At 43.4% G+C, this 19,564-nt stretch overlaps 1 protein-coding gene across 2 annotated transcripts in view; it reads right to left on the reverse strand.

Annotated features, from left to right (window-relative positions):
- The window catches only part of MEGF6 (multiple EGF like domains 6), a 1,305,820-nt gene that overhangs the window by 85,298 nt on the left and 1,200,958 nt on the right, over window positions 1–19,564 (reverse strand). For both annotated transcript variants that reach the window (XM_086921560.1, XM_086921561.1), the window contains 4 exons: window positions 17,761–17,889; window positions 9,241–9,369; window positions 5,387–5,515; window positions 2,687–2,815 (listed from right to left, as the gene is read on the reverse strand). In XM_086921560.1, the coding sequence (XP_086777686.1) occupies window positions 2,687–2,815; window positions 5,387–5,515; window positions 9,241–9,369; window positions 17,761–17,889 (516 nt within the window). The remainder of the gene's footprint in view (window positions 1–2,686; window positions 2,816–5,386; window positions 5,516–9,240; window positions 9,370–17,760; window positions 17,890–19,564) is intronic.

Consider the following 19,564-nt stretch of genomic DNA (forward strand, 5'->3'; position numbering starts at 1 on the left):
TCTGGCCGACAGATCCTTCCAGATCTTTGATGGTAACACAACATCTACCATCAAGCCTCTCAGCTGTGGAGTGCCGCAGGGCTCATCGCTGAGCCCTGTACTGTTCAACGTCTATATGAAACCGCTAGCTGGGGTAGTAGAACCGTACGGCATTAAAATCGTGTCGTACGCCGACGATACCCAGCTGGTGGTTTCACTGGCCCAGGAGAACGGTGGACAAGCCTCGGCCGGCCTGCTGAAATGCCTGGAGAGCGTGAGGGAGTGGATGACTAACTCCTCCCTCAAACTGAACGGTGGGAAAACTGAACTCATGCTCTTAGGCCCACCCTCACCACTACCTTTCTCTTCCTTATGGCCTGCTGGTCTAGGGGCACCTCCCACCCCTAAGGACAGTGTCAAGAGTTTGGGAGTCTGGTTAGACCATAAACTCTCCTTTTCCACCCAGGCCACTAAGTTGTCTGCCACCTGTTTTGGCCTTTTAAGAACACTGAGGAAGGTCCTTTCACTTTTACCTCTGGATGCCAAGAAGGTGGCAGTACAAGGCCTTATCCAGTCCCGTTTAGACTCAAACAACGCCCTTTATCTGGGGGCGCCTGAGATGACTCTTCGAAAGCTGCAGGTGGTACAAAATTGTGCAGCACGTACCATACTCCAAATCCCACGGTCTCAGTCCGTTAGACAGGGACTGAAAAGCCTACACTGGTTACCGGTGAGACAGAGAGTGGCTTTTAAGGCTCTGTGTATCACACATCGAGCTTTTTGGAAGACTGGATCAGCAATCAACACCAGCCTTGTTATCCCTTACCACCCTAACAGGAACCTCCGGTCTTCCGGTACTTTTCTGGCAGTGGTGCCCAGAGTAAGGAGAGCTAGGTCAGGGGGCAGGATGTTCTCACTGAACGCCGCCAAGCTGTGGAATTCACTTCCCGTTGATCTTCGATCCACACCCGACCTACTCCCTTTTCGCAGGAAACTGAAGACCATACTATTTAGGAAGCCCTCTTAGTTCCTCCTGTGCTCCGTCTCAGCTCTGTCTAATCTTAGCGCTTGGACGCCCCTGGGCAGCAACCGCGCTTAACAAATCGAAAAATAATAAAAAAATAAATGTGTCTTGAATTTACGGAGGTGTTTTTGTCCAAGCCTCTATAGAAGAGATTAGAAAAGTTGAGCTTTGGCATTAGGTGAAGTGTTGTGTCTAGTTCCAAAAGGCACATCTCCTGAAAATAAAGACTGAATAAAGGAGGCGCCAGGAGAACTAGCAAAATGTGGATAGTTTAAACCAGAAGTCATATGAGGACAGGCTGTTCTGGAAGAAAACAAGAGCAGAAGGAATTATTTACGACACGGTTGAAATGTGGTACTACTTTTCAGACAATGAACACTTTTAGATCCAGGGTTCACAAAAAGTACTGGAGGGGTAGAAAGTTGGGAGGGCCAGGATGAAAATAAAATCATAGCAGAACAAATAAATCTAAGGTGCAGTCTGTGTCCTTGTGCATTGTGGATTTTGGGAGGGGTGGGGTGCACAGAAATCATTTGATGCAAAAAACAAAACAAAGACTTTGAAGAAAAAAGAGGAACAAAGGGCCAGATGTACAACGGTTTTTAGCGTGCGCAAACGGGTCTTAGACCCATTTGTGCACGCTAAAAACCATGGGCCCATGTACAAACAGTATTTTGCGACTCGCAAATAAATTGCGACTCGCAAAATACTGTTTTGTGACTCGGTATTTTGAAGGGGCATTCCCTTCCAAATAGCGACTCCATAGACATGTACGAATGTTCTGCGACCTGAATTGCGGTCGCAAAACACACGCAAATGACCACCTACTTCAAGTAGGTGGTAATGCTTTGCAAAGGCACGCAAAAAAAAATTTTCAGGGCAGGCAGTGGTCCCAGGGACCACTGCCTGCCCTTAAAAAATGAAACAAAAACGTTTCATTTAAATTTTTTTAAATGCATCCCGTTTTCCTTTAAGGAAAACGGGCAGCATTTAAAAAATAAATAAAACAAAACTGCTTTATTTAAAAGCAGTCCAAGACATGGTGGTCTGCTGAGCCCAGCAGGCCACCATCCCTGGGAGGGTCAGCCATTCCAAATGGGGTCGTAAAAGGCGAGCGGCTCATTAATATTCATGAGCCTCTTTTGCAACCCCATTGGGAGTCGCAAAAGCGACGCAATTTGCCAGTCGCTATTTAGCAGGTCGTACATCTGGCCCAAAGTGTAATATTCCGAACCCAACACTAAATGGCTGAGCATGCACAGCATGTAACCTACAGCAACACTTGATACAAATTTAAATCTTTCTAAAAGCTATTGCAGTACTTATATGCCATGGTAAAATGTTTATTTATGTATCTTACCAGAACTTATATTCAGCCCCCAAGGAAGAAGAGGCTAGCTTTCTTGTGAACACAGCCATTTAATATCCTTCCACCAGAAGACACTGAAAAAGCCCTGGGAAGATGTAAGACAACAATACTGCCAAGTATGAGAACATATAGCTTGAGCCCTTGTAGTTGACATTTATTTTTGCTGCACTCTTTGGAGGAAGAGTTTTTCCCAAGTGTAGAAAAGGAACTAATCTGATATCTTAGGGCCAAAAAATGCTAACACTGACAGGGCATTGTACTGTGGACAAATACACAGTTTTTTAGAAATAAAAAAAACAATTGCATTTGCTTACCAGTCTGACACTTGTCACCAGTCCACCCTGCTCGGCAGATGCACTGTCCAGTCTGACGCTCGCAGAGACCCCCATTCAGGCAAGTGCAGCTATGAAGACAATCCTCTCCGTACTTTCCTTGGGTACATTCTGGTTAAAAAAACACACGCGTTCCAGAGTTGTAATCATGTAACACGAAAATTGATACATAAAACTGCTTCTCCAGTGTAAAGCGAGATTTTAGAAGCAGGTGAGTGAGGAGACGAGATTAATCAGAAATGACTGAGAGGGATCGGGGTGGAGGGTCCCAAAATGTATTCGAAAACGATTACATGTTCTGTAGTTTTACACATTTTGCCACAAAGAATTCAGTTACATTTTTATTCAAAATAAAATTAATTTAGAATAATAGAACCTACGATGTATTATATTAATAATGTATATTTTAATGATATAAACTATAACTATGGCCTACCGTATTTTCCGGCGTATAAGACGACCCGGCGTATAAGACGACCCCCTACTTTGCTTAATAAAATGTAGGTTTCGTGCTATACTCGCCGTATAAGACTACCCCCACTCCCCCGCTTCCAGTGCAGTCCAACGCAGTCCTGCATAGCCATTTTGAGAATGTATTTTATTTTATTTTGGCTCGTACTTTGTATGCTTTGTATGCTTTGTATGCTTTTGTAACCTGCACACTTATCACTTTTTCTCCAGGAATGTACCGATTGCTACCTCATGTATTTTGGTTGCTCGCTATTGTCACTTTTGATCCATGTAACTTAATGTTTGCTTTTGTAATTTGTCCATTGTTATTGTTGCTCACATCAGCCCATTTTTATATAATGCAGAAGCAGTCTGACACCTTCGGGTGTAGTCCGCGCTTTGTAAAAACGCATGAAAACATTCCTTCAAATTTAGCATCCGGCGTATAAGACGACCCCCTACTTTCCAGAACATTTTAAGGGGTTAAAAAGTCGTCTTATACGCCGGAAAATCATGTTAGGCGGTTGCATGCCTTGGCACCTAGCCTTTTCTGCAGCCTCAGAAACATTATTGCATGTCTGATGCCCCCCAAACGATGACATCAACCAAAGCTCTCATTTCATCCTGACTTCGGGCCCGATTCACAGAACGAACTTAAGACAAAATCCTAAACTTACTAACATGTTGGTATTCACAGCAGACACTTACTCATTTTGGTATTCACAGAAGGCACTTACTAATTTTGGTATTCACAGAAGGCACTTAGTCATTGATGAGTTAGTGCCTTCTGTGAATACCAAAATGAGTAACTTACACATTTTGAGTAACTTACACATTTTGGTATTTACAGAAGGCACTTACTCATTGATGAGTAAGTGCCTTCCTTCTGTGAATACCAAAATGAGTAAGGGCCTTCTGTGAATACCAAAATGGTAGTAAGTTTAGGATTTTGTCTTAAGTTAGTTCTGTGAATCGGGCCCTTCATTACATGAACGGTTTTTAACTGAAGTTAACCTCAGCTACATACTCCAGGGAGTCCAGAAGTCAGCACACGTCCTTATACTGAGGGTACAGAGATCTGACAGCATCACATCTACTCTACCTGAGATGCATGGCTATCAGTATTTCTATCACCACATTCCTACATTCAATGCAATAAAAAATCCCTTTACCCCAATCCTGCAAAGAGACGTCTGTCTTCTGAGTGCATCCTTTTTCCCACGTTTCCATGGGTCATATGCAAGCGATTGGGCCTTCAGCAGAACATGACAGCCATTCAAACCATTACACAATCACCTAATGCAGTGCTTTTGACCTGACAGTGTTTATACCAATAATTAACAACACCAAGAAGAACAATTTAATTAAATAACAAGACATACTTGAACCAGTAAATAGTACTACTTTCAGAGTTGTCTCTTTCATAATGTTTTTTTAAACTTTATTTTTCATTTTATCAAACAACATACAAAGAAAGTCAATTTGACAATGGTGTTGCACTTGTCAATCAACTCTACACACAGTACATATAAGACTCATACAATACACGAGAAAAACATTGGCACGTCAGATACCTAAGCCGACACATGGGTACTCCGAGAAGGAAAAAAAGGAGAGAAGGGAAGGTAAGGGCGACGGTGGGAAAGCCTGGGGGGATGAAGCAGTCTCTTTCATAATGTTTAGAGTAGTGTGATATGTAATCTTATCTGTAAGATTATTTATGACATTTGCAATCAAATTTGCACTCCGAGGGTGAGGTTATAAGCAGGGCCACTGATATTATGTGATTTAGACATTGCTGTATTTTCCGCATAATTATGAATTTGTCACATAATCTATCATCAGCTACATAATCTGCAGACTTTAACAAAAAAGGGGTTTCTAGTCAAACTGTTCAAAGGTTACTAAAAATGAGATGCTGCGTGTTGCCGCACAGTTGAAGGCCCTGTGCAAAGGTTGACTGGTTACCTTTAAGTTTCTTATGCTGTCTTTGGATGGTAAACTGATACTAATGGGGCCAATCTTTGCACAGTGTTAGCTTGTGTAAAAAAGTCAAAATAAGTAAATTAATCCGGTCACAAAATATGCCGCTTTCTGCCACAAAATTTGCCTTCCTTGCCATATAGTTTGGTCCTCTCCTGCCACATAATTCTGTTGGCCCTGGTCATAACCTTTGTATTTGGTATTCAGAAATAACCATAATTTGCGAATGTCAATATTTTTTCTACTTACCACGCTCGCAAGCCAATCCAGTCCAGCCTTCTTGGCATGTGCAGCGCCCCGTGATGTGGTCACATGATCCGCCATTCCTACAGAGACAATGCTGCTGGCAGTTCATTCCGTAGAAGCCAGCGGGACATGCTAGGAGAGAAGAGAAAGAATGCACTAGGGTTAAGCAAGTTCTCCCTCAACAAAACGTCACTCAGGCTGATAATATGAATGACTACTAATGCCAGGGCAGTGGAGTGATTGTCAATGAAAGTGTGTGCCAGCTGCTTTAGAATACTAGAACAAGGGGGAGCTGACACCCCCTTGGCACCTCTCTGGGCTTAGACACATCTAACCCTCCAGAGTTCAAGGCACTTAGGGCTTGATCTAGAGCTTGGCAGAGGAACTGATTACTTGTGACCAACGTAACATATACTGCGTCCACCTTATTGCAAGTGCTTTATATCCTATGGCACCTACGATTTCTACAGTGAACAATCCCTCGGCAGCGGAGAGAAGAATTATTTATTTGGATTTAATGTATGTTAATGGTTAGCTAGAGATAGATATACACCACCAAAATTGTATTGTTCTGATGGGGAGGGGAGAGCAGGGACTATTGGTATCAGTGCTTAATTTGAGCTGGTGGTTTACGGTGCTTGGCACTAGCACTTTATTGTCAGCATTGGGCATGTGACAGTGTGCCAGAAGGTGGCACTGTCTGGTTAATTTGGAGATGACCACAGCAACAGTTAGTTATCAACTAAATATACATGACAAATGAATATTACCTGCCACCCAAGCCATTCTTATAGCATTGGGGGCCTGAAAGAGTCTGAATTGTCACCCTTGTAGGAGTATGAATGTTAATACTTGTGTTGTTACTATCATTGGCAGCGCTGGTAGAGGCAATGTGTGGTACAAGCTGCAGTGGCCACCTGACGAGAGCCCTGGCTCTTATTTTTTCGCAAATGAAGCACTGATTGGTATACAGTGTAATCTACAGCTCATCTCTTTTTTGGTTATTCGAAGAGAGCACAACCAGAAAGTACGAAGCAGCGTACCTTTTTCAGGGTGTCAGGCAGGGAATATGCTTCTGTATGTTATATTAATTACTAGAGCAGCAGGTTAAATACCCAAAGGGATTGGGTCGGAAAACAGCTGTCATTAATTTAACATGTCAATGTACCAATTTCTCAAATTGGAAAAGGAGAAAGGATGAGCTGAATTTACAAAAGGCATTTAGGAGAAGTAAAGTTAGGATAACTTTAGTACTCCTAAAAGCCTTTTGTGAATACCGAAAGTCGTAAAGTTAGGATTTTTCTCAGTTTAGGAGTAGTAAAGTTAGGAATCCTAACTTTACTACTCCTAAATGCCTTCTGTGAATACCGAAAGTCATAAAGTTAGGATTTTTCTCAGTTAAGGAGTAGTAAAGTTAGGAATCCTAACTTTAGTACTCCTAAATACCTTCTGTGAATACCGAAAGTCGTAAAGTTAGGATTTTCTCAGTTTAGGAGTAATAAAGTTAGGAATTCTAACTTTACTACTCCTAAATGCCTTCTGTGAATACCGAAAGTCGTAAAGTTAGGATTTTTCTCAGTTTAGGAGTAGTAAAGTTAGGAATCCTAACTTTACTACTCCTAAATGTCTTTTGTGAATAGTGAAGTCGTAAAGTTAGGATTTTGTCTCAGATTACTTTTGTGAATCGGACCCTTAGCTCCCTAAGCTGTCCTTTCAGGATTAAACCTGTAACCTTTAATTCTACCATTTGTCAGCACAGAAGCTGCATGTGCACACAGGGAATGGGAGGTGGTGGTGCACATCTATAGGTGAAGGGCAGCCCCACACACGAGGAAGGCTCATCAGAGCCAGGAGCAACAGAGAACACATCACATGCCCATTAGAATAAAAAGTTGACACATAATAAGAAGAGGCAGTTCCAAGGACTGAGCTGTGAATAGACCTGCTTTCAGCAACAGTATGCCAAGAGCTGGCGCGTAATGCAAACTTGAATATAATCAAGTCAGTTCCAAGTTGGCTGGGGGTCAGTAGACTTCACTTTCTGGCATTTCTATAACTTTTCCAAGTGCACAGATCCCTGGTGCCTACTGTTATTTTACTCTGTTGTTCAGATAGGGGTAATGGTGCTCAGACACCCGTGAAGGTGCGTGAAGATAAGAATAGGGTGGTATACCCACATAACTAAATATTGAAAAGCATATGGCAAATGGATGTTGCCAGGAACTTCGCAGATCCATGGCTTTTCTAAGGCAGTTGTCCTTCAACCTTGTACTACTGTATGGTCATAAAACTCCTTAGACACTTATCATATGTTTATAACACATCTATGTTCCTTCAGTCCATATGTCTTCCACATTCAGCAGATATTCCCCATAGATGCCAGTCATCAGTGGTGGCTGGCATCTATGGGGAAGAGGGGGCGGGTACGTGGGGAGGGGACCGGGCACGGGCAAATAAAATATACATATATTTTTTAAAAGAAACACTTAACGTTGCACGTCCTGCACTCCGGACCTCTTCATTCTCGAGTGCGGGGCCGCGGTCATGAGCAAACTCCCTTGACCAATCCTGCTGCTGCTCACATGCAGTGTGTGAGCAGCACCCTGATTGGAGGGAGCAGCCTCACTCGGAACTCCACACAGCACTAGAGGCCTGCACTTACTCTTAGCCCATATGTCTTAAGACAGCTGGGTTGAGAGGTTTATAGTGCGCATGTCTGCTGGCCGTCCCAAGACTGCCAGCCAAAGAGACATGCACACAATTTAAACAGTGCGAAGGAAGCCCTCTGCCCACCACTCCTCAGTGATGTCACTCAGCTTGCCCCGCCCCATCTTGACGCTTGCTTCAGGGCGGAAAAATGAAAAATAAAATGGTAATGAATACCATTTTATTTTTCACCTAGGAAGGCTTTGGGGGGGCATGTAAGTGGGGCAATGCTCCTCTGCTTCAACGGAGGAGCTGCGCCTGGCGGGCACCTTCAGACGAAGATTGCTACCTCAGACCACTTTACCCTCGCTCGCAGCAAGGGTCAGCATTATTTTGTACTATATTAAACATGAATAATAACTTATTATTCACAATTAGCATAGCAGGAAGAAAATGGACTAAAACAGGGAGAATGTAGGTGTGACTCGCATAGGAGTCCGTGCTCCAAAAAGCATAATGCTCTGCCTGCAAACAGACAGGATTCCATTAACACAAGTTTGTGCACAGACAAGGCGAGACAATAAATATGTCTTAGTTACATTTTAAAATTTTTGTTTTGTGCCAATTAAACAGCTATATATTTGTCTCAAATTGCTCCACAATTTGCACATTAAATATTCTTACACATGTCTGTTCATTCCACTGGTTCTGGCTTTTCTCAGACTTCAGAAGTCCAGAATGTTGGTACTGCAGAGTATTGTAAAGAAGGGAAAATGTACAGTCATATGTGGCACAAAAAGAAAACTGAGCTTTAGGAGATTTAGAGCTCCATGGAAACTCTGATTGTGTCTTTTGGCTCAATATGTACTTCTGGCAATAGCATTGCTGAAGACGTCAGCCTAGGGCTAGCAAGTCTGAGGGCCACGGAGCCATTTGCTGCTATTAAAATATTGCACTGATCTGCATTATATACCATGTTTGCTGATGGAAGAATGAAGACATTTCTGTGTATGCTACAGAGTAAGCTGTTCCAAGGGACAAGTGTGAATCTACAATTAACAAGGAGTGACAGATTGAGAGAAATGAAGAAGGAAATCCACTATGTGCCACAGGACAATGGCAGCAAAGAAAGGGCATCATGTCACAAGCTGCCTATCTGGGCTTTGCCCAGTGTACCCGACAAAGCAGAGACCGAACCCATTGTACATTACCTTGCTGGCAGAACTCCCCTCTCCAGCCTGCGGCGCACACGCATAGCCCACTGATGTGATCACATGTGGCACCGTTCTGGCATCTGCAGACCCCACCACAGTTCTCGCCATAGGTGTTAGTGGGACAGGCTGAAAGGTGTAGAGAAATAAGTCAGGCAACAAAAGACATCAAGTGCTACCAGAAAAAAGGACCCTTAGATGACATTCATACAGTCCTTACTTCCCATATCGAGCGATGACATGTTTCAGAATATTCCCCAAAATTTAGGCCCATATTTACCATTATATCACGCAGTGCAGCAAGTCACCTTGCTGCACTATGTGGTAAGGAAAGGACAGAAATGGGCTGTACTTAACATTGCACAGCGCATTTCTGCCTTTTACCAGTGCTGGTGCACAAATTGCTGCCTAGCGTCAATGCAGACACCCTTGCACTAAGGTGCATGGGTGCGTGCGTTGTCAGGAAGATTGTTTTTGTGTATGAAGGGGCACCATTCTGCACAAAAACAATCCCCCAAGGCATTTTCTGCTGCATCTTGCAGCAGACATAGAAAGAAGGAAAACAAGGAGAAATAAACATATTTGCCCTCGTTATGCCTCCCCGGGTGACGGGGGAGCAGTTTTGGCGCATTACCAGAGGGGATACAGTACCTTGAAAATACATCATATATGACACTTAGAAACAGCACGTGATCTCAGGAGCCAGGATCTCTCGTTAAAATTGGCCAGACTGGGGCCTCGGGTTGGCACCACAAGTGGTAGTATGACTGGGATCATTGCTGGCCCAAGGGAGTGGCATGCGCCGGATCCTCCACTAGTCCCTTTGCTGACACTGATGCTTGCGGAGAGGCGGGGCATCCAGGAGACTTACTTTTAGAACAGTAACATCGCTCCAAGTAGCGGTGTCTTCTCTTTGTGCTTCCGTTTTGACGACTTTGATGATGGCAGCAACTCCAAAACATCCTTAACTAAACACTTCTCCATTTCTGCCTCTATACACACCCCCCTAAGCACTTTCCTTTCCTTGCTACCCTTTTCAAATATTCACAATCATCTTCTACTCACCTTTCGCATATCATCAAAATATCTCAATTTACTCGTTCCCCTCTTCAATCCCTACTACTTCAGATATCCAAATTCTTAATCTCTAACCTGATGTCCACACACATCTTCACTCTCCCTCTCCTACTCTAACTCCTTCTTTCCAAATACCCATCTTAATCTCTACCCTCATATTAGCTTCTCTAAATGGTCCATTTTGTTCCCTGTACACTCTATTACTCTATTACACTTCACCACATTCCTAGGAGCCAAAAATATGTAATGTAATGTATTTGCATTTATCTAGCCCTTACTACCGCTGATGAGGCGTTGATGCGTTTTATGCAGAGCAGCATGCTGCTCCGGGACGCAAGTTAGTGGTTAGCCCAGTGTTATTGGTTATTGTTGGCTACTGAGCTTAGTTTTGTACGCTCAAGCTAAGCAATCCAATCATTCACTTCAGCTTCTTTGTGGTAAGTTAAAGTGATAGAAAGGATGTGTGGTCCTTATTGGGTAAAGATTCAGGTCATTCAGGTGTTTAGTGGGGTTAATAGATGAGCCTAGAGAAGATTATGCAGTGTATAATTTGCAAAAGAATAAATGCCGGCTCCCACAGTCTTACTAAGACAGCTACAGCTGGTGCTATCAATAGTGGGATTGCCGAATACCAATGCTGTGTAGTCTTGATCCCATCTCATGACTCTAGAATCCACCACCAGAAAGTCCCTGCCTCTTTATCTAATTATCTCAGGTTCTTTCTAATCAATTCTTTCTTTTTGTGTCGCTGTTTTCCTATCTTTCTCCTTCTCCTTTCCTCTGTTTACGTTTTTCTCTGTCTTATCTAGTATGATGATGAAAAATATGTGCCGGTCCCCAAAAATAAATGCAGGTGGGCCCCAAGTTCAACCACTGGCTCACATTAAGCACTGAGGTTAAGTAGTAGTAGGTTGCAGTTGCATAAAGCAGCCACGACCGGTGCAGGAAAGAGCGGTGGGCGGGGGATTTCGATGGACGATGACGAGGGGAAATTAATTATTTATTTCGTTTTCCCTCGTCATCGTCCATTGAAATCCCCCCTCCCCCTACCTGGCACCACCGCTCTAACCTGCATGGGCCGCAGATGGTATAAAATTCCAAAAAAAGGAGAGGTCATGATCTTTAAAATGAGTTGGATTTATCAGAACTGTATTAGGAGATTAAGGCAAGCATTCATGTGATTTAGAGACGATTGTGCTGAGAGAGATGAGGCATTCAGGGGATGGAAGTTAAAGAAAGAGTCATTTGAAAGAAAAATAGGAGAGGCGGCCATGAAATGTTTTGAGTGAAGTTAAGCTTTTTATGCCAGATTTTGGGAACACTGAGGGCATTTTTTGAGACAGTATGCAATTTGGAGCTGCAAGACGGTAGAAAGAAAGACCACTATTTTCTTGTGAATACAGTGCTATGTAGGTACCTGTGATAGACACTAGATTCCGTGAACTGTCTGTCCACTGCTCGGCTACCACTAGATCACCGCACCAGCAAGGACAGCGGATCAGTTCAGAGCTTGGAAGCGTAAAGTAATAGCTGGACATAAAGACTGAAAAGAGATTCTGCAATGCTGAAGCCGATGTCCACTGAGATTCGTACTGAAGTTTGGCTCACAGTATTACTCATGTAACACGGTGAGATCCATTTAGAAAATTTCTGGTTTGACATGGCACAAGATGGGCGGGGGAGGGAAACATCCTTTACAATGCAACTTTTACCACGCAGTGCCTTTACGACGCAACTTTTACAACGCAAACGATTACAAGGCATTGCGCTGGGGGGCGCTCTAGGATAGGGAATAAGTTTAATTTACTATCCAACACCTTCCCTTGTGTCCACGGGGACTGGAGTTGGAATAGTAAATTAAACTATTCACTATCCAGCACCCCAAAGCGCTATGCGTTGTAAAGGTTTTCGTTGTAAAAACCGCGTTGTAAAGGCATGCGTGGTAAAAGCATGCGTTGTAATGTCATACATCCGCGGGGGATGCTATCTTACCAGACAATGGAAATGTATTGCAAGCCTTCCCGGGGGAGGAAATTCAGATACTGAGGTGAGAGGGCTCCCTTTAAAAATTCAAGCCTTTGGTAGCAAGGGACTGCTGATTAGACTTCCGGAAACACAGCATTTTTTTAGATGGTAGGGATTAGAATGGGACTGTAGATTCTGTTGTGAGATTGTGATGGGCAACTTTTAGGTGAGGAGAGAAAACCTACTCCTACTGAATAGTAGTCCAGTTTTCAGTTTCAACCGATTTGTCGGGTAAACACCCGTTAGAAGAAAATTAGTCTTTCGAAGTAGAAACCAAAAAGCACTGTAATATTCCACTAGAGGGCCCGCACCTCCCTCAGCAGTGCTACCAGACCTGCTATAGTTTAGCACAGTAGGTGGCACTGGCTGCAGGAAGCTAGAGGTGTGTCAAGGGCACCCTCGGCCCATGAAAGCATTGCTTCTGCTGCCGCCTCCATTTGGTTGCTTGTGCCACACGCAGTGAACCATGACAGGACACCAAGTAAGCCGCCCACCGGAACTTCCCGCCCCTTTGTGGAAGGCAGGCAGGGGCATGAGTGGTTGCTGGGGATGGGGTCCCGACAGGCAATTTAATGGGGGCTGGGGAGGGGGCATTGCATCAGTGCCTTGTGGAGATGGGGGTCCCAGCAGACCATTATTTTTGCAGGTAGGAGAGTGATGTGTTCAGCTCCACCACCCCTGTTACAGTCACAAAGCAAAAATAATATAGGGGCTGGTGGACACAGGAGGAGACATGGCCATGAATCTAATGAAATAAATGTGTTTTATTATTGATTGGCAAGTAATTTTACATGTCACTTTGCCTGAAAGGTTCTCTTTTTAAGCATTTGCAAAATTCCATCTCATTCTGTAAATACAAGTGTGGTGCAATAGGCCAGTGTACACTAAAACTTATACTGACCTATGACACCACTTTGACTTTTATTTTTGTTTCGGATGACTTCATTAAGTTTTAATCCTATTCTGTGAATTTTCTCTTGCGGCCTAATCGATAAAGTCATCACTCTGAAGATTAAGGGTTTGATCCTGGTATCTCAACTGTCATGTGTCTAGTCAATTGTGACACAATCACATTTTAAAAGAATATAGGGAAAGATCATTTTTTCTTATTGATTGGCAGATCATTTTTATTTTTATTTCAACTATTTCTGAAAAAATGTCTTTCTCAGCATATCATGCTACAAAGCTAACATCTAATTCTTTCTCTCTCTCTCCAGTGCTTCAATTTCGTTCTGTAAATAGAAGTCCATCTGGTGCACTGACAGTGTACACTAACCTATTTCACCGCTTTGACTTGTATTTTTAGGTAAATAACATGGTTATGTTTTGATCAAACATAGTAAAGAGTCAGTATTAAAGGTTAAGGTCTTGGATTCTCAGTCTAAAAATAAAGGCTTGATCCAACTGTCATTGCCTGATGTGCCTGGTCAATTACAAATAGTTCCAGATTTCAACGCATATAGTGACAAATCAATTTTCATCATTGATTGGCAAATAATTTCTCTTTTCATTTTAACTCCTTAACCGCGGCGTGAATTTCGCCGCGGTGCGGGAGTTCTAAAGAGTGGGTGGGGCAGCGTATCATGCCCAAAGTTAAAAGCAACTTCTTATTCTATTGCCATCCCTCCAACTCAATCTGCAAATAGAAGTCAGTGCGCTGCCATAGTTAAGTGTACACTAATAGTGTACATTCACTTATTCCACCTCATTGATTTGTATTTTTGTTTCAAATGTCGTACTTATGTTTTGATCCAACATAGTAGAGTCTCTTGCAGCCTAATGGTTATGATCTTAGTCTTTTACTGGGACGTTTAAGGGTGGATTGAGGCTTCTTATTAGAAATGTGCATAATCAATCACAAAGAGTTCTAAATTTTAACAATTGAAATTAAATTAAATGAAAATAGTTATTTGTAAAGTGCGCATCTACTCACATAGAGTGTCCTGGCGCTAAACCACCACAGCCGTAACAGAGGAGCTCCACCTACCCTACTGAAGCACTATTTCTGGAACAGCCATGTGTACATACTGGTCACTGTTGTGTTCATGGCTTTACTTTTTGCATATATGACTATGCCCTATCGTACAATATATTTCTTTAGCATGACTTTATGTTTTATTTTTGCTATGCAATCAACACTTTTTAAAGGAAGTACCTACCAAAGGCAAAATATGATCGCCTCTCAACTGATCTGATAAGGTGTGACCAATAGGGAGATTGTGTGGCAAAGAACAGGCCAGGGGTCACACAATGTAGTCAAGCAGGAGGGACATAGGACTTGATACCCCCTGTGTACCTTTTGCTCTGTACCCCCAGGGGACCTAAGACTCAGCACCCTAAGGGGACCTAAGACTCGATGCGATTGGGAACTTCTGGCTTAGTACCACGGAGAGAACCTCTGGCTCAATGCCCCAGGAGGATCTAGCGCCCGGAACGCCCAGTGAACAACTACTCTCCTTTTCACCCTCTATGCTATCACCTAACCCATCATGACCATTGCAGGTGAGTATGGCTGCAGACATGGCCGGTTTTCAGGATGACCTCAGACTATGTAAATTATTCTCATTTAAATTAATCACATTTCAATTTATCTCATGGTCCAATCTGGAACATCTGGTAAGATTCAGGCCCTCCCTGACCTCCAATTGACATACCCACTCCAACCCCTCCTCCCAGTGATGCAGCAGTGGTATATAAGTGCAATGCAAAGTATTCGAGCCAGACTCATTTCCTCTTTTTCAAATCACCGGAAACTCGTGACAAGTATCATGTTAATTACTACACACTCATCCTTTTCTAACTTTAAATGCCTCTCTTCAAAGGCAATTTGACGCCCACAAATCCTTAGCTGCAAGACAGTTTAAATGGCATAATAGTGATGCGTTTTGTTCCTATGATTCATTCCACTTTCCAAGTTTGTTGTTTCCTTAAAACTGCCTATTTCCACGTGGGTTGAATTCTGTTACCAGTCTGTGTACCCAGATACCCAAGTCCCGGGAAACAATTACCCTACATATTGCTTACAAATACTAAGCTCAAAATGAGTGCATGTTAGAACTAAAATATTTAAGCTTTCCAAAAATCAATGAACATTAACCCATCTGATAAAGAAGATTAGGGGGTCTATTTACTAAGATTTAACAGCATGTTTGCGTCACGTAAGTGATGCAAAATAAAGCAACATCCTTTTTTACTAATTTACTTTCCAGTGCTAAACTTTTTTAGAGCTGGAAAACACTTCAAAGTAGCGCAAAGCAGCACTATGCGCTGCTTTGCATTAATTAGCGCCACAGCGGCGTACCATGGGTGGTGCATGGGCTTTTCCGTGCAACCACCCAAGGTTTCTGACTCTAACCTCTATTTAGTTAAAAAAGTAGACAGGAGTTTTAATGCGTCAATAGCCTCCATTTCAAATAGGCGCTATGAAGGAGACATGCTTTTATTTCTCCTTCCTTTTCCGACTTTGTATGTGTGCTGCACTGTACGACACACACACAAAGTGGGAAAATGTTTAAAGTTAGTCTGAGCGTAGTATTTTGTACTGGAAGGCTACCCTTCCAGTACAAAACCTAAGCTAGACTCACACGGACACACTTGAACTATGGTGCAAAGGTGTGTGCATGGCGCACTGCAGCTGATTTCAGTGCCGGGTCTAACGAGAAGGAAAGAAAAGTGTCAATTTCTGTAACTATGGCGAAATACTGCTCTCTTCTTCCCGTGCAACGCAGAACAGCTTTTTTGCCTGGTGCGCTGCATTGTGTTGACTGAGATTTTAGTCAATCTGCCCCTAGGTGTTTTAACATGATCCGTACTGAACTGGCCTATAAGGCATTCGCCTAATTTTCACAGCGCTACAGAACAATGAAAGGAGTCTGGCAACCGCGACTTGCGAGTAGCTCTTCCCTCTTGGCCTTACATGGTCCCTGGCTAATTATTTTCTACAAAAGCAAGGTGGTGAGTAAAGTGACGTCTCAATGGATATGAATGACCATTGACTGAAACTCATCGAAAGGGGGGTGCAATCTGCTTCTCTGAGACACATGATATTGTAAATGTTCATTTTTTTCTGTGACACAAAAGCAGGCTTGCCAAATGGCTCTGTCTTAATTACTCCAGGGATGACAACCTCTACACAATGTCCTTGTAGTGCAGGTGCGTTTACACTATATTGTAGGATCAATATAGACCTGAGAAGTCAGCCAAACCTAAAAAATGATGAAATAACGCTGAAGCGAGAGATGCGTCTTCACTGCTTCCTGAAGCTGTTAAATATTTCAATGTGAAAAAATTGTTGTTTTCATGCAATATTAAATGATACAGTGAAGGATGGAGTATATAAAAAAGCACTAGTTTTCCCCTCACGCTTGGTAGTAATACGGCTCATGGAACATAGCGGCACTCGCAGAGGATTTTTGGGCCCAGATCGTGTCGTACGCCGACGACACTCAACTCCTATTCACCTGCGACAGGGGCCACGACTTTAATGGGGCGTCTATTCGGGGCTGCCTTGGGGCTGTGTTCGACTGGTTCAGTTGTCACAGCCTCAAGTGTTATTCCAACAAATCCGAAGTGCTCTTCTTCGGCTGCCCCGCAGACCCAAGATGGAAAGAATGGTGGCCTTCAGCCATGTTACCTCCTGACAGTGGCTCAGGGGCTGCAAAAAACCTGGGTATTCAGGTCAACAACTGCCTCTCCTTCAGGGCCCTGGTGTCGGGCCTTGCCGGTAGATGCTTTGCGATCTTGAAGATGTTGAGGAAGTCCTTGCCGCTCCTATCCTTGGAGCACAGAAAGACCACAGTACAAGCCCTGATTGGCTCACGCCTGGACTACTCGAACGTTCTGTACCTAGGACTGCTGGAATACCTCTTATCGCGTCTTCAGGTTGTGCAGAACTCTGCGGCCCGTGCCATCTTTGGCCTCACTAGGAGAGCCAGGGCCAGTAAGCTCCTTAGAACCCTTCACTGGCTTCCCATAAAGAAGCGGATCACTTTCAAGGCCCTGACCATCGCTTTCAAGGCCCTTCATGGCACAGATGCCCGCTATCTTCAGAAATGGATCAGTTTCTATCTTCCTTCTAGATCCCTGCGCTCTTCTACCCAGGCCAGGGCAGTCACTCCTATGATCCGTCGTGCCCCCCGGCTGTGGAACGACCTTCCTCTCGCTCTCAGATCCAGCCCCAATCTGTTGGCTTTCAGGAAAGATCTGAAGACCCTGCTTTTCAAGCAATAATACCGCCCCTCTAAGCTTCGCTCCTTTCACTCGTCCTCTTTCTCCACTCTGGACCTGTGAGGCTCCGACAGCGCCGGGACACTCCTCGGAGTAGCCGTGCGCTATAGAAGCACCCCCTATAACATAACATAACATACCATAGCACACATTAGCCAGTTGAAATCAAGGTAAAGATGGATGGTCACTTACTCTCATTGCAACGGACGCCTAGCCAACCAGGAGGACAGACGCAAGCCCCGGTTACATGGTCACATCGAGCACCATTCATGCAGCCACAGGGTTTCCCACATTCAATGCCAAAGAAGCCTTCAGGACAGGCTGCGAAAAGAGCAATACAGATTAAAAATTAGTAAATGGACAAGCACAACCTTAGCAACATCAACACATTGGAGAGATGATACATATACCTTACCTTTGGTTAAGGCTATTTGCTCACTTTAGCACACAAGCGACAGCGCAATCCAAAGAGACAGACAGATAATGGGCATTGTTTAAAGATGTTTGCATGTGGGCAAACTACCAAAAAAGGTAGCTGCTCTGTATGTCAACCTTCTGCCCCACCCCCATTAGGTGGGGGACTCACAGAGTTTAGGAGCCTCAACTGGCTCCGCCGTTGGAAGCCCTTTGCCTGCCAGCCTGTTTACCAGGTCACAGTGATGGTTGCATCACCCTATTTTGGGCGCGACAGGAGCTTCTTTTTTTCTCTGTCTGGAAAACTGCAGAGAAAATATATACGGGCTCGTAGATACAGGGAGAAACTTGTTTCCTTTGGGAGTTTGTGTGAAAAAAATAATAATTCTGAGGAGGTGAAAAAATATGGTGCCACTTGGCATTCAGTCCTGCCTTCAGTGCATCCACCATACTTGTGGGTACAAAAAGGTAGAGAGGTATGCCGGGCGGTCCTCTGCAGGGGAGCGGAGAACTGGGCGTTCAATGACCTGGCAAGCTGGCAGCAACCTATCAATGACTAAATGAGTCCCAATCTGTCTTTTCCAGATAAAGGTGAACATCTGACAGCATTCAGAGGGAGGTAGGTATTTGCAAAGGTCCTTGTCTAGATATAGAACTGTGATCTTAGATTCATGGGTTTGTATTATTTGCTTGATGGGACCAATTGGTGACACATTTTTTTACTTAAACAATTCACTTTTCCTTCCAGTTAAGCACTTGACATCAAATGTAATAACGAGGCTAAACAATTCTGTTCTGTGCGTACCATCTATTTAAAAGACAAAACTAGCTTTGAGAATTCGATTACGTATAGGCATACATTGATATTGTGAGTGTGTTCAGGGTACAATCTTTGTGTGCATGCATGTTTGCCGCAGAATGAGGCTGCCACTATAAGAGTGCTTAGGAACATCAAATGTTCAACTGCGCCTGAAACCAGAGAATACAGGCTGACTGTGCCAGAAAACATGCTGAACACATCAGAGAATAGACAGAACTATGTCATGAATTACCTAAGACTAGAGTAGAAATACTGCCTGCTAACTCAAAGCAAAGGCCCTACTGTGCTAGAAAAAACATTCAAGAAAAATATGCTGAACTGTGCCAGAGAGTACACTCCGCAGAATACACTTAATTATGTCAGAGAAAATACACCAAACAGAATATGCAAGAGACAATACACTAACCAGTGCCAGAGGATACACTAAACAGAAAACACCTAACTGTGTCAGAGGATACACCAGGCAAAATACAATCAACAGTGTTAGGGAATTCACACAAGAGAATGGACTAATCCTGGCCAGAGAATACACAGAGCAGAAAATCCTAAACTTTGCCAGAGGCCATACTAAACAGAATGCAATAAACCTCAAAGCAGAGAGCAATAAAGAGTATAAACTAAACTGTTCCAGAGAATACACTGAACAGAATTCACTAAATTGCCCCCGAGAATAAACTCTACTCTGCCAGGCAATCACATAGCAGAGACAGAGAATAAGAAAACATATATGGGAGAATAAACCACATTTTGCCAGAGTAGAGT

Source organism: Lissotriton vulgaris, chromosome 5, assembly GCF_964263255.1.
Source record: "Lissotriton vulgaris chromosome 5, aLisVul1.2, whole genome shotgun sequence".
Classification (NCBI taxonomy): Eukaryota; Metazoa; Chordata; class Amphibia; order Caudata; family Salamandridae; genus Lissotriton; species Lissotriton vulgaris.